We start from the raw sequence: 14808 nt of genomic DNA on the forward strand, positions 1-14808 counted from the left end.
CTTGGGGAAAAAAGATGAGATGAACATCAATATACAAGTGAATGTTAATTTGTGAAATAATTCATTTTAATATAACCTACGACAATATTGAGAGTCTTTTGAAGGTGCAAACTAGTTATTTAGTAGAAAGTTAAAAATCAGGTATTAATAACTTTCCAGAAATCATATTAAAAATATATTTTTTAAAGAAATTTGAGATTTTTAGAAATGCCAGAGAAAGTTGCCATCATCAGAAACAAAGAATTCACGTTAGCATAGCATTTTATAGTTGAAGTTAAGTGTGGCATAAATGGAAAACAAGACTAGATCCTGGCTAGTCTTTCTTTTTTTTTGCAAGGCAAATGGGGTTAAGTGGCTTGCCCAAGGCCACACAGCTAGGTAATTACTAAGTGTCTGAGACTGGATTTGAACCCAGGTCCTCCTGACTCCAGGGCCAGTGCTTTATCCACTGGGCCACCTAGCTGCCCCCCATCCTGGCTTTTCTAAAGAGTGACAGACTTCCCTCACCATCTGCTTCTTATTGCACCCAGTTCCCTCATCTGTAAAATGGTAATAACACCACCTGTACTTCATGATCTGACAAGATAGTCATGAGAACATAGCCTTGGAAATCTGAAAGCACTACTTAAAAATATGAGCATACAATGTGCTTTCCTCACAAGAGCTTGCTGCTAAGAGAAATGGTCCCAAAAGTACTAAATTAAGATCTACATTTTGCAAATGTAAAAACAGGCTCTGAAGAATGGGCTTTTTTGTTAAGTAAATGCCCATTAGAAAAATCTTACCCATTTTCACCAACATCTGGTGTCCTTTATTTTCTTCTCCGAGTCTTGAATCAGGTATAGATGGTGCTGAATTAGAGCCCAAGCCAGCTGAGGAACTAAAATTAAGACATGTTTTGTTATGCAATGAAAATATGTGGTTTCAGTGGATTAGAAAACTCAGCACAATTTTATAGATTTTTAAATAGTAAAACCTAGGAAAATTCAAATATACTTTAGTGAAATGGGAAAGCAGGAGATGGCCTATCATTTGGACTAATTTTTTCATTCATTTTTAAAATTTTATCTTATTTAAGGCAATGGGGTTAAGTGACTTGCCCAAGGTCACAAAGCTAGGCAATTATTGAATGTTTAAGGCTGAATTTGAACTTGGGTCCTCCTGAGTACAGGGTCAGTGCTCTATCCACTGCGCCACCTACCTGCCCAATTTGGACTAATTCTAATAGTCCTTGTTCATGCCATGCTGAACATATGAGGCTTCTAATTATTCTAATTAGGACTCTTAAAATATTCACAGAAAAGCATCTGAAGATTATGATCTACATAGAAACAGTCTGCCAGGAGGTCATTCAAAAGGGAAGAGGAATCTTACGGGGGAGTAGGACTCCGAGATCGGGATCGGCGCCTTCTTCCTGGGGAGTAAGACTTCGACCTGGACCTGGACCTGGACCGTGATCTGCTGCGTGAAGAACGGGACCGGCTTCTGCTCCTACATTTCAAAGAGTGGCTAAATTCAGTTACACTAAGGAAATGAATGTGAGCATACAGTCTTAAAAACCACAAAGGGGTTCTATACTTCATGAAGAAAGGCCAAATTGTGACTTACCTAGATCGGGAGCGTGAATAGGATCGAGAACAGGAGCGAGATCGTGACCTTGAGTATGAACCAGATGACTTGGAAGATCTTGAATTGGATCGTGAGGAAGAACGACCTCTACTTTTAGACCTGCTACGGGATCTAGAAGGTCCACTGCAACAAGAATTTTTAGTGAACAAAATATACTGGCAGCTCCAGCACCCACAAAATACAAATGTTTAAAGTTGCCCACAATTAAACAAAAAAAATTAAAGACCCTAGTGATGCTAAATAAACACCATTTCTAAATCTAAATTGCTTCTTTCTTCCTGATGTATTAACTTTAAAGTCTAATAGTAAAACAGTTTCCCAAAGAAAATATGGAGGTTATAGCATCGGCATTTAGAAGCAATGTTCCATCCTGATTTTAAGAATCTGCAGAAAATGAAAATATTAATACAAGTAGTCCAATTCATCATGATCTATTATTGAAGGTAGTAGATTTAAGAAAACTAAGGCTTACATTCTATTGTATCAGCAAACTCATTACAAGAGAAACAGTATTGACTTGGTCTTATTTTAAATGTGTCAATGGAACCAAGGAATACCATTTGTCTGAACATAGGCATCAGAGACCAATTAAAAAGAAAAATATGTTTTCTCACCTGTTTCTCTTTTCTTGTCCTTTTCTCCTCCTGGCTCTCATTTTTGCTCTGAAGAACTCATACAGCCCATTCTGTTCCCAGCCTTCACTGTAAGACATAATATTTTCCTAAATTAAGTCCAAGCATCTCTTCTTCAAATACCATCCCCCCCCCAAAAAAGTTATGAAATGGGTATGCAAAATCTGAATCAGAAGTCCCCAACATCTTAGGTTATGTCATATCATTAATTCCTGGCTGCCCGGAAGAAAATTTTGAACATACAAATTACCATATTGTAGTTTGATGGGGAACTAGACTATTTTTAGTATTCAAAGTACTATTCATCTTTTCTCTCATTTTATTCACAAATTAAAACATCCAGTTCAAACACTGTGAAAGTGACAACACTGAATGGATTTTCCTTAGCTAAAAGGATAAAATCAGATTCGAACAGAATGCGTCAATTGCTCAAGATGAATCAGAAAAGCAAGAGAGATTAGAAAGGGAGAGATTAATTTTTCTTTTGAATCAGAAAAACTTTCCTGTAGAAGGTAGGTCTTGAGCTAGGCTTCAATGAAAAACTGGACTTTGACATACAGTGGACAGTAATTGCAAATACAAAGTAGGAAAGAGCAGAAAGATCAGGAATAATGAATAATCTATTGAGTGTATAGAAGAATGAAAAGACTAGAGAGAAGCCCTGGAGTTTCATCTTAGGTTTAAGGGATAATGTGAAGGGATAAATGCTTTTATACTTGGAGCTCAGTCCTCTCTTTTGTAAAAGTATCTTGGCTCTCTTCTAATTCCTTGACTATCCTTTGAAGCAGGAAGGATTTTAATATTTTCATTATTATTTCCAGAGGACCCAACCAAGCTATAGTAATAAACTGGTTTTCTCAAGATTAGATGGATGGTTGTTGGTAGTGCTAAGTGTACAATCTTCTTACTTGGGCCACAGGGACTATGCCATACCCACCCTTACCTGTTTCTAGGTCTATCATGGGATGGAGGACTATAAAATGCCTCCACAGCTGCCAAGAGCCTCTCACTGGGAGGCATTGGGGGTGGAAGACGTATGTCTTTTGGATCCAAAGGCTTATACTCATGATCTTCTAGCTGCAGGAGATAAAAACATAAATTTGATACACCACACAATTCACTTACCAAGTCAATTCAAATAACATTTATTAGGCATTCCCTTGTGCAGGGCACTCCACTCTACTCTAAGGATGCAGAGGTGAGACAAAGTCCTACCCTCATGGGGCTTACAACCTAACAGGAATCTAAGACATGCATACAATAACACAGAAGTTAGAATATGATAGGTGCATATGGATGAGAGAACTAAGTAATACAAAAGACAAAGAGAAAGATTAACTCCAGGCTGCAAAGGGGATGGGAAAGAGGACAGAAGGCTACACATGGATGAGGCTGGAAAAGAACTCCAGACGCTCTCTAGGCAAACCTGTCCCTGAACCAGAAGAGTCCATTAGACCTCTTATCATTGAACCTTTGCCTGGAATCCTCTGCTGAGGCACCCTACACCATTTTGCCATGACTCTGGTTGTTAGGAAATTTTCTCTTTATATAAAAAAGCCTAAATTTATTTCCTACTTCCACTTGGTTCCAACCTTTGGTGCCAAGCAAAAGTATAAATCCTCCATATGAAAGTCTTTCAAATATTTTAGGGTTGTCATAGTCCCCCCTCCCCTCCCCCAGTCTTCTCAACCCTGCCCTCCAGACCAAGTTCCATGTGATCTTCATAAGCATGAATCTGAGGACCTTCATCATGCTGGCCGCATTCCCAGGAACACCGCGCAGCTTTCAAATGTCCTTTCTAAATAAAATCTGATCCCCAGATGTGAAAACAAATCTCCAGAGGGGGTTTGATCAGGATAGCATTTAGCTTTTGCTGCTATACCAGGCTTGTTCACTCATTTTGAACTAGTAGTAGTCCATGAAAACCACTGAGATTATTCTAGGCCATCATGCATTCATAACAGTCTACCTTGACTTTTATAATTATGAAAGTGAGTTTTTAAAATCACTGAGATGTTAATGCATTTTTTTAAAGTTCATCTTCTCAGTAACTTTTGGATCCTGTCATCCAATGTATTAAGCTACTTCCTCAGTTTTACAAATTTGATAAGCAATGTTAACTGAAAAACTGTGAAACAGGAGGCACAGCCAAGATCCCTGAGGAACTCTTAGATATATCTTCCAAGCTGATATCACGCTATTAATGACCCACCTAAGTCACTAACCCAATGCTTTTCCATCTTTTCAAAAAAACAAAACAAAACAGCAAGACACTGTCAAATGCTTGACTCAGATGCTAGTAAAAATTTTCTGCAATATTCTCTTGATAGTTGAGTAGAATGTCACAATAAGAAAAAATCAACACGTTTTGCATGGTTGTGTAATCACTACTTGCTTTTGGAGTTATCCATTAACTATTCCTTTAATAACAGGTTCCACAATTTTGTGGAGCCTCTTCAGGCAGACTCACTAGCCTGGAGTCAGATAAATCCTTTCTCAATCCCTCTTAAAAGAACCATTTGCCCTTCCTTAGCCCTGCATCATATCCCCAGTTCTCCCACTTCTTCAAAATGTGGGGAAATTGGCTCATAGGATATATTTCATCTAGGCCAGGAGATGTGAACTCATCCTGTGCACCCATCTTAGTGGCTTTAGACAAGTCCTTTTCCCTTCATATCAGAATTGTTTCTCTTTGTGCCTTCAAACTTTGTTCTTGGTTTCTTCCCACATCTCCTAGGTCAACTTCCATTGGGTAATTTAGGACATAGGATAACCTATTTTTTTCTGAATCCTTTGAAATATGCTCTCCTCTTTGAAATATGCTTTCCTCCAAATCCATGATACAATCCTTATTGTTATCCAAGCATCAGTGTTGTATTTGTTGGTTAGAATCAGATAAAAAACCCACAGCATTTCTCTTTATTAGTTCCTCTACCTTTTGAAAGGATTCTGGGACAAGGTGGAAGCATGATGGATACTGTAGACAGGAGAGGATTCTGTGGGTGAATCTGGGGAGGGAGGTTAACATGCACATTTATGTTTAGAGGCAGTAGATGCTAGAATGTATTCTGTGAAGGGGAAAAACAGGAGATAAAGCTGAAAAAATAGTTAAAGAACTTGACAGTCAGTCAAAATTCAACTCTGAAGTTGACATTTTGTCTTAAAGGCAATGGGAAACAACAGTTTTTGAGCAGGGGATGGATGTGGCCAGACCAGCCTTTGTGGTATTAAGATTATTCTAGTAGCCTATAAAGGCTGGATTAGAGAGAGGAATACAAGGTTCCACGTGGTAAGAAAACCTAAATTAATCTGGTAACAGTGAGAGTGGGGAGGAAGAGGCAGAGGAAGAAGCTCCAAAGTAAGAGAATCAACAGGACCTGGCAACTCACTTATATAGAGGGTAAAGGAGAAGGAAGAGTCAGGTTTTTCCAACAAGTATTTTTTTATTGAGTACCTATTGTGTGCTCTCCTAGCTGTGTGGCTTCTTTTTAGTTCCAGAATCACTGTTAGTAAACAACATCTTTGAATACAAAAGAATAGCAGTACTCCCCATACACAGCTTTTTCACTGAAAACACATCACTTTTCTCACAAAACTAATATCTTTCATCTTACAGCTCAGCAGGACCTAGTATCTCTCACAATACCTCCTCAGGGCTGGTCTGGGCAGTGTACCTGTGGGGACATGAAGCTCTATGCTGTTAATCTAGGCGGGGGGCTCTGCAAGGCACTGGAGAGTGGATCCCAAGTCTGGCCTGGTGGTGAGAGCAGCAACCAATAGCTCTCATTCCTTTAATTACAGATCTATGCAGAGGGCTTCAACATAATATGGAAGAGTTGAAAGGTATTCCTCATACTTTTGCAATTAAAATGATTTTGAGTCTTTATCTGGCTGGTGGTCCTGACAATATTAAAACTAACACTAAAATAGGGAAGTGGTGAAGGTCAACTCTCCTATCCCCTTCCCATCAAGTTTTAGCTATTTATTATTGGATCCCTGTCACCACCCTATTTCAAACCCTCATTACCACTCACCTGGATTATTAAAAGTCTTCTCACTGGTATGATGAATGAATACTAAAGTTCCAAATGAATCCTCCTATACTGGGCAAATTGCCTTCTCTGCTCATCATTTTTCAATGGTTTTCTACTGACTGCCGGCTAAGCAAAGTTGAAGACCCTTCCCAAGCAGACATTACCCTCCCTCTTTCCAGACTTTTCTCATACTCTTCCATGTTTTTTTACACTTGCACTAAACTGGACAGTGTCCTGTTCCCTGCACATATTCCATACTGCTCCCATGCATCACTCCCTCCCCTCTGCTGTTTCTCCACCTCAAAAGTATTAAATTTTTTTGCATCTAGAATCACAAAAGTGGAGCTGGAAAGGAGCATGTTAACAAAGCTCCATTTTAGAGAAGAACCCGAGACCTATATCTTGGCACTTTCTCCATAGGCCCTTCTTTCTCAGAGCTGACAGCGCCAATTCTGTCTTGATGCCCTTCTCTTGAGTCAGTGGAGTGTAGAGGAAAGGATCATGACCTTGGAAATGAGAAGGGACCTGGGCTGAACTAACCTCAGCTGCAGGGTTTTTGGCGGAATCACTTCACTTGTCTGGACCTTAGGGCCCTCATCTGTAAAATGTAGACAATAACACTTGGAATACCCACCCACTACACAGGGTGGTTGAAAGCAGGGTGCTTACTGTAAAGCACCACATAAATGTGTTATTATCTTAGTTTACTTTTTGCTATAATTAATATATGTATACGTATTGTAGCCCCATTACAACAAAATTCCAGAAGACAAGGATGGCATTGGATTCAATTCACAGGATGACATAATCTCAGTTTGAAAGAAACTGAAGTCAAATAGTGAAGCCATTCCCTACAGCATCTTTAACAAGGGATCATTTAGCTTTTGCTTAAAGACCTGAAAGAACAGGGAATCCACTAACCCCAAAAGGAGCCACATGATTTGCAGACTGTTCAAATTGTTTAGTTTGTCCTGTGAGCTTGATGAAACTTTTCTTTTTGTAACTTCCACTCATTGCTCCTGGTTCCAACTTCTGGGGTCAAGCAAGAATCTGATCCCTCTTCCAAGCACCTGCAGCCAGGTCTCACCCACACCTGCTGCCTCTCTGTCAGGTGCAGCATTCCTGTGCCTTCCTCTGCTCAGAAGACATGACTTCTAGGCCCTCAATGTTCTAATGGATGCTCTCCAGTTTTTCAATGGCCCTTCTATACAGGGCATCCAAAATTAAATCAAATTCATCAAACATTTATTAAATGCGTCTGTTGTGCAGAGAACTGTACTAGGTGTTGGTAGGGATACCAATTTTAGAGAAGACAGTTTCTGCCCTAGTGGAGCTTACAATCTAGAAGGAGTAGAAAAGTACAATATATATCACATGCATCAGGGTGAAAAATGAAATGCTCTCTAAATAAGGACAGACTGTGAGGATGATGGGAGTGTGGAAACGTGTAGCATGAGAAGGGACTGACCAGCTGAAAGGGGAAAGGGCATTCCAGGTGTAGGAACAAGATGAGCAAAAGGATCAGAGGTCAGAAGATACCTTAGCACTCTCTCTTTATGGGGGGGAGGGAATTGAGGCCCACAGAAGGCAAACGACTTCTCTAGGGTCACACAGGTAATGAGAAACAGAGCCAAGAGTTGAACATAGGTTCTTTCAATTCCCAATATTGTATTTTCCCACCACACCAAGTCACCCTCACTGAGACTGACACAGTTGTACTTATTGAAATTTCTGTCTCCCTCAGACTAAACACAAGGTCCTACCGCCTAATATGTATGCATTTAAAAAATGTTTGTGGCAGTGAATTTTCCATAAAAGTAAAAAGTTTAGAGACAACAATTGATAATGTGATTGAAAGGAATGGATGAACAATCAAGCATCACTGAAGAAGAATACTTTCATGTATGAATCCAGCTTTGGCAACAGTTCCTGGTTGAGAATTCTCCTATATCATATTTTAAAAGGTACCTGAGTAAAGTTCACCCAGCAAACTAGATTGGGAAAAATATGGGATGAATTCAAAATAGCCATTAAAGAAATTGATGTACACAGGAGAGAGAGAGAGAGAGAGAGAGAGAGAGAGAGAGAGAGAGAGAGAGACAGACAGACAGACACGGAGACAGAGAGAGAGAAACAGAAACTTCAGGGCAGAGAGATAATGGCAAGACTGCCCAGAAACAGATCAGAGCAATGAAAATTTCATTGCATTTCTTAGTTCTGCCACTTTACCTTCACAAGAGGAGCCATCAGTCCAGCAGGTAGATCAAAGTATGGGACGTTGGGGACCAAGCTGGGATCATCATGATTCATGTGAGGAGGCCCCTGCCTTCGCATGTGAGGAGGCTGGCCATTGAAACCATGAGGGGGAGGCCCAAAGTCTGGGTGTTGTGGTCCACCCCATGGGGGATGTTCATTAATCCCAGGATGAGGCAATCGATGGCCAGGATGGTGATGAGGAGGTCCCATCTCTACACAAAAAGGAAAGAACATAAGAATTTATGGGCTATTACAAACAGTACACACTTCAGATAAAATAATAAAATTATCCAGAGAGCTACTAAGAAACCTGGTAAAAAGCTATTGTCATCATTTCCAGATGGACTCCAGACATCTTCATACTAATATCAATCCCTACATACAACTCTACTCAGGCTAGGTATATGTTTCACAATGAGTGAAAGAAAAAACAAACTGGGGGGGTGTTATTAAGGTGCATGCCAAGGGGTCTTTTTTATTTACTTTCCCAAAAGGAAAACATGCTGTTTTGTTGTCATTCAAGAACAAAAACAATCACATTCTCACAAAAAAGTACTCTTTTGTTTGAAGTGCACTCACCATAGTACTTAGACTTGCTAGTTTGTTTTTTAATCATTTCTCTGTGGAGCAATAAAGAAATCCAGAAAACCACTACCACTTCAAAATTGTTGTTGTCTGGTGGTTAGTGGTTCCTCTGACATCTCAAAACTTTTGCCATCACTTTCTATTCTTCAGTCACTTATAGGGAACATTTAATTCCCCAGAAACAATACTATAAACAGGCACTGAACTGAAAGACATTACAGAGGCATTATATTCTATTCTTATCCTATGTCTAGTCCTGATGAAATCACTGGACAGAACTACCAGGGCAGGGCTTGATTAGAATGGCCAGAGTTAGCGCTGGGACTTCCCAGGAAGAGGGAGTGCTCAATGAAGAATTCTCCCAGGCAGGATGAGTCTTAGTTCCCTAAGTGATTTGCTCAGAGGCTTGCAGACAAGATGGGACAGAGGCAGGACTTGAACTTAGGTCTTTAGCTGAGACTAGCAAGCTGGGTGATTTGATGACTGAATAGATATGGAGTTGAAAGACCCAAGTTCAAATCCTGTCTTAGTTGCAGGTTTTTTTGATCCTGGAAAAAGTCACTTCCCTCTTCTGACCTCACATCAGTCATCTGCAAAATTAGGATAACAGCAATTACCTCCCAGAGCTGTGTGGAGAACCAAATGTGAGAAGTTGGTTTACCACACTACCATGACAACATCGGCTCCATTTCTCAGATAACCCTTTCAGATTTGTAGAATGCTTAATGTGCATTCTCATACTTGTTCTCAGTGATATCTGGGGGAATGAAGAATGGTCACCACTCTGGACTCATTTCAAGTCACTGGAGGACTTCCTGGGGCCCCTTATTCTAAGAAAACTGGAAGGCACTTTAAGTATCATCTGATCTGGTCACTTCCCTTTGCAGAAAAGTTGACTTGCTGAAGATCACCCAGTAATAAGTGGCAGAATTAGGCCCTATATTTAGGTGACCTGATGTGAAAGCCTCTTCCTGTCTCTTACTCATGGAATTTAAGTAGTAGTAAGGGGACCTAGCACAGAGGACCTGGGTACAGGTGGAAGAATGAGGAGGAATACCCAAACAGAGCTTGGAGAGAACTGGAGGATTTAAGTATGAAAGGTCTTGCTTAAGGCTCTGATTTCACTGGAGAGGGTATGACAAAATATCTAACCTTAAGCACATAATCGTGAGTTGGTGTGGCTAAAACAGCCAATCTGCCCAAGTAGGTTCTGGTAATAAGCTTTAAAGTAGGCCTGAACCTGAAAGGTTAGACTCTTTCCCCAACTTGTGCTCTTCAAACACAAGCTGGGGCAGGCAGCAAGAGCCCAGGCTCATCTGCACAGCACAATAAGGCATTAGAGCAGAATTGGAATGGAGGTTTTAGATGGGGAGAAAATATTTAGAAGAGGGAAAAAATTAGTAAAAATTTCCCTAGTTTGGAAATAGTAGATCTGCTTTTTCTACCATTACCAAATTATAAATGTTAAGAGAATTATTGAGTCACTCACCAGCTGGAAAATCTCCTTGAGGATAGTCAAAACGATGAGGGTATGGGGGCCTCTCAAATGGATGACGAGGGGGGAAATCTTCCTGCATAAATCGAGGTGGGAAGCGATTGAAGTTGTGGGGGTGAGGAGGTTGGTTGAATTGTGGATGCTGCTGATGGGGAGGAAATGGTCCCCGAAAATGGGGTGGTCGCTGCATCCTAAAGGGTGGTTCTCTCTGACCACCTCCCCAGGGGGGCTGCTCATGCTGGTTATTCCAAGGGGCATCAAACTGATTATTCCAGTTGGGGTCTGGTTGGTTATTCCATGGAGGGTCTCTCTGATTGTTCCATCCTGGATCTCTCTGTTCGTTCCACATTCCTTCATGGTTGTTGTTCCATGGTGGACAGTGAGGGGGTCCCTGGTGGTGAGGGTAAGGAGGCTGATCAGGAGGCTATAAAAATAAAGAATGTAATAAAATCATCTGCTTTTAAGTCAGTTACAAGAGGACGAAGGCACACATGTTTTCACACACAAGTTTGGGATTAACTTAGCACCACTCAGTTCATTTTGATAGGCTTATTAGGTTAGAACACTCAGTGCTCACCAGAGCCCAATTTTGATGCCTTAGCAATGTGGAAGGAGCTGGTCCTACAGAGTTGGAATAGCTTGAAAATACAAACCCAATGATAACCTTTCTGCCTGCCACCCCAAGACCCAACCTAGCTCAGTGAAGTCAAACCCATGATGGGTCACAAGATAATGAAGTTATCTGTTGGAACCACTCTGAAAAAATATTTAAGTCAAAGAGAAATTTGTGATTTTTATCAGTATCACAAAACCACAAGCTTCTTGGAGTAATAAAGCTGAAGTAAAAGAATGGGAATGGGGCAGGTAGGAGGCTTCATTGTGGCCAGTTACTGGACCTGAAGTCAAGAAGCCCTGAGTTCAAGTCCAGCCTCTGATACTGACTAGCTGTGTATCCCTGAGCAAATCACTGAACCTTGTTTCTCTCAGTTTCTCCATCTGTAAAAATGAACTGGAGAAGGAAATGGCAAACCACTCCAGTATCTTTGCCAGGAAAACCCTATATGGGATCATAAAGAATCAGACAAGACTGAACACCAGAATAAATTAGAAATCATAGAATGTCCTTTTCTTGTTCATTTTTTGGGGGGGAAGGATGAGGAGAGAAGAGGGAGCAATATGGCTAATATGGAAATATATTTCCCATGACTTTATGTATATAATAGATATTAAGTTGTTTGCATTCTCAATAGGTGGGGGAGGGGCTGGAGGGAAGAATTTGGAATTTAAAATGTTTAATTTTTTTTTAAATAAAGGGAGGGGTGGCTAGGTGGCGCAGTGGATAGAGTACTAGCCTTGGAGTCAGGAGTACCTGAGTTCAAATCTGGCCTCAGACACTTAATAATTACCTAGCCGTGTGACCTTGGGCAAGCCACTTAACCCCATTGCCTTGCAAAAACTAAAAAAAAATAAAATAAAATAAAGGGAGAATGTCAAAGCTGGGAGGACTCTTAGAATACAAGACGTCAGAGGAGCCATAGAACACAGAAAGTCAGAGTTAGAAGGGCCCTTAGACACAGGATGTTAGAGCTGGGAGTGCCCTAAAACACAGAGGATCAGGACTGGGAGGGTTGCTGAACACAGAAGGCCAGAGCTGGACACAGAATGTCAGAGCTAGGAGGACCCTTAGAATAGAAAATGTCAAAGCTGGGAGGACCCTCAGAACACAAGATGTCAGAGCTGTGAGTGCCTTTAGAAAACAGAAAGTCAGGGGGCAGCTAGGTGGCATAGTGGATAAAGCACTGGCCCTGGAGTCAGGAGTACCTGGGTTCAAATCCGGTCTGAGACACTTAATAATTCCCTAGCTGTGTGGCCTTGGGCAAGCCACTTAACCTCATTTGCCTTGCAAAAAAAAAAAAAAGAAACAATGTCAGGACTGGGAGGGCCTTAGATCAGAAGATCATTAGGACACAAGATGTCAGAAGAGGTACATAAGCTTGGGACTCTTGCTATTTAACAATGTGCAATTAGAATCCCAATCTCATTCCCAACAGTAAGGATTCCAATCCCTTTTTCTGTCCTCAATTTTTTTTTTAGGTTTTTTGCAAAGCAATGGGGTTAAGTGGCTTGACACACAGCTAGGGAATTATTAAGTGTCTGAGGCCACAACTGAACTCAGGTCCTCCTGACTCCAGGGCCAGTGCTCTATCCACTGCACCACCTAGCTGTCTCATCCTCAATTTCTAAGAAAACCTCTAACCCCCAAACTTATCAGAGTTGATAATCTCCTACTTCACAGAAAAGACTGAGGGCATCATACAATAATTTCTCTGACACCTCAAAATTTTGCCATCACTTTCTACTCTTCAGTCACAGATACAGAGTGGAATGGGACCTGAGAGATAATCTAGTTCAATTCCTTAACTTTAAGTTGGGGGAAATGAGACTAAAGAGAACTCCAAGGATACAAAGTCCATGTGTCAGAGGCAGAATTTGAATCCCATTCGCTTTACTACAAATGCAATACTAATTCCATCATATGTGATAAAGGCAATTTGCTTATCTGCATACTTTATCATTTTTCCTCCTCTCTGGGTTAGGACTTTATTGCAGTAATTATTCATTTTTCTCTCTCATAATCTTCAATTTCTCCCTCTCTGCTGGTTTATTCCTAACTATCCACAAAATTCTTAGCCTCAATTCTAAATGTCTTCTGTTAACTGCAGCCTAGTCTCTTTCCTCATTTACTACCAAACTTCTTTGTTGACTCTCCCTGCTATTGTCATTAAATTACCTATTATCTTGGTTTACTAGTCCCTTAAATTAAACACAACTTTCCCCAAATGCCACCCATGTGCTCACTACTTCTGAAGGCCTTGTCTCAGGCCTCAGCCTCCAGCCCGGTCATGTAAGCCACTTCCTAGACACTCTTCTCTCAGTTTTAGAAGCACCACACTCTACTGTTCTTTCCAGTTTCCCATTTTCTGTCTCTTTTGCTGGTTTCTTCATGATCTCCCCCAAGTCCAAGATGAGTGTACCTCAAAGTTTTGTCCTTAGCCCTTTCCTCTCCAAACTCACCCACAGACATCTCCACTACCTCACAGCTTCAACTGTCACCTCTATGCAGAGGACTCTAATCTGTACCTGCAACCCAGACCAGTCAGTCTTCTGTTTTCTAGAGCCAATGTTCCAAGTGTCTACAGGATGTCTTTATTTTATTCTCATTAATGCCTATCTAACCTACTTTTCCCTTAAATTCTTTTATCCTTCTGATGTCACCATTTCAGAGTCACTGATTACATTGTTCCTCTTTTTGCTCATATTGGAATACTTGGTACTCCTGGAATCCTTATTTCCTCACATTCACTTACCTCTGATCCTGCCAGAATAATCTTCCTGATGCTCAAATCTTGTCTTATTGTACTTAAGAAGTTTTCAGTGGCTGCCTAATGCCCAAACTTTTTTTGACTGACATTCAAGACTCTCTAAAACCTAGTTTGTTTCTAGCCTTTTCTTACACTGTGATCTACCAAAATAGAGCCAGTAATCATAAGTTAAAGATTCAAAACTGGAAGGGACCTTAAGGCATCTATTCCAGTCTTTTGAGTTTAAAAGGAAGAACACAAACATTTGAAAAGTTTCAATCCCTTGCCTCAAGGTCATGTATGCAGCTATTGTCAGAGGCAGGATCTGAGCCCATGTGCTCTGGCTCAAATCCACATCTCTTTCTTTGTATCAGGCTCCCATTTCTTCTTTACCTACTAAATTCCTCTTCAACTTTTAAACTCAAATGACATCTCCTAGTAACCCTTCCTCAACTCCCAATAGGCTTTGTACCTTTCTAATGTCCATGCCTTTTATTTACAGTGACCCCATGAATTGCATCCTATTACTAAGGGCTATTCAATAAAGACTAAGTAGTAAGACAATATCTTATCTCTTTCAGCACTTAATAAATGCAGCAGGTGTTTCATGAATTTCTAATTAATTCTATGACCAGACAATGTTCTAACTTGGAAGGCTCTTTGAAATTATTTTAAAAATGTGGAAACTGAGGCCTTGAGAAGGGAATTAGCAATATGTAGCTCCTCAGAAATATCTTCCCACTGGAGAACATGAAGGTCAGGATTTGATGTGAATATTGGTCAGATCTTTATAACTGTATAATTTCTTTCTTTTA

General features: G+C 40.5%; 2 protein-coding genes across 8 annotated transcripts in view; one reads left to right on the forward strand and one right to left on the reverse strand.

Annotated features, from left to right (window-relative positions):
* Window positions 1-1893, forward strand: part of CXH19orf44 (chromosome X C19orf44 homolog) — a 33205-nt gene extending 31312 nt beyond the window's left edge. For all 7 annotated transcript variants that reach the window (XR_012472062.1, XR_012472061.1, XR_012472059.1 and 4 more), the window contains one exon: window positions 1300-1893. Coding sequence is in view for 1 of the 7 variants with exons in the window: in XM_074204391.1 (XP_074060492.1) it covers window positions 1300-1311 (12 nt within the window). In the remaining 6 variants the exon portion in view is untranslated. The remainder of the gene's footprint in view (window positions 1-1299) is intronic.
* Window positions 1-14808, reverse strand: part of CHERP (calcium homeostasis endoplasmic reticulum protein) — a 34274-nt gene that overhangs the window by 2988 nt on the left and 16478 nt on the right. Inside the window, exons 10-16 of the mRNA XM_074204389.1 lie at window positions 10626-11055; window positions 8525-8763; window positions 3205-3338; window positions 2244-2330; window positions 1609-1752; window positions 1375-1491; window positions 786-880 (exon numbers count right to left, since the gene is read on the reverse strand). Coding sequence (XP_074060490.1) covers window positions 786-880; window positions 1375-1491; window positions 1609-1752; window positions 2244-2330; window positions 3205-3338; window positions 8525-8763; window positions 10626-11055 — 1246 coding nt within the window. The remainder of the gene's footprint in view (window positions 1-785; window positions 881-1374; window positions 1492-1608; window positions 1753-2243; window positions 2331-3204; window positions 3339-8524; window positions 8764-10625; window positions 11056-14808) is intronic.

The sequence above is a fragment of the Macrotis lagotis genome, chromosome X (genome assembly GCF_037893015.1).
Source record: "Macrotis lagotis isolate mMagLag1 chromosome X, bilby.v1.9.chrom.fasta, whole genome shotgun sequence".
Lineage (NCBI taxonomy): Eukaryota > Metazoa > Chordata > Mammalia > Peramelemorphia > Peramelidae > Macrotis > Macrotis lagotis.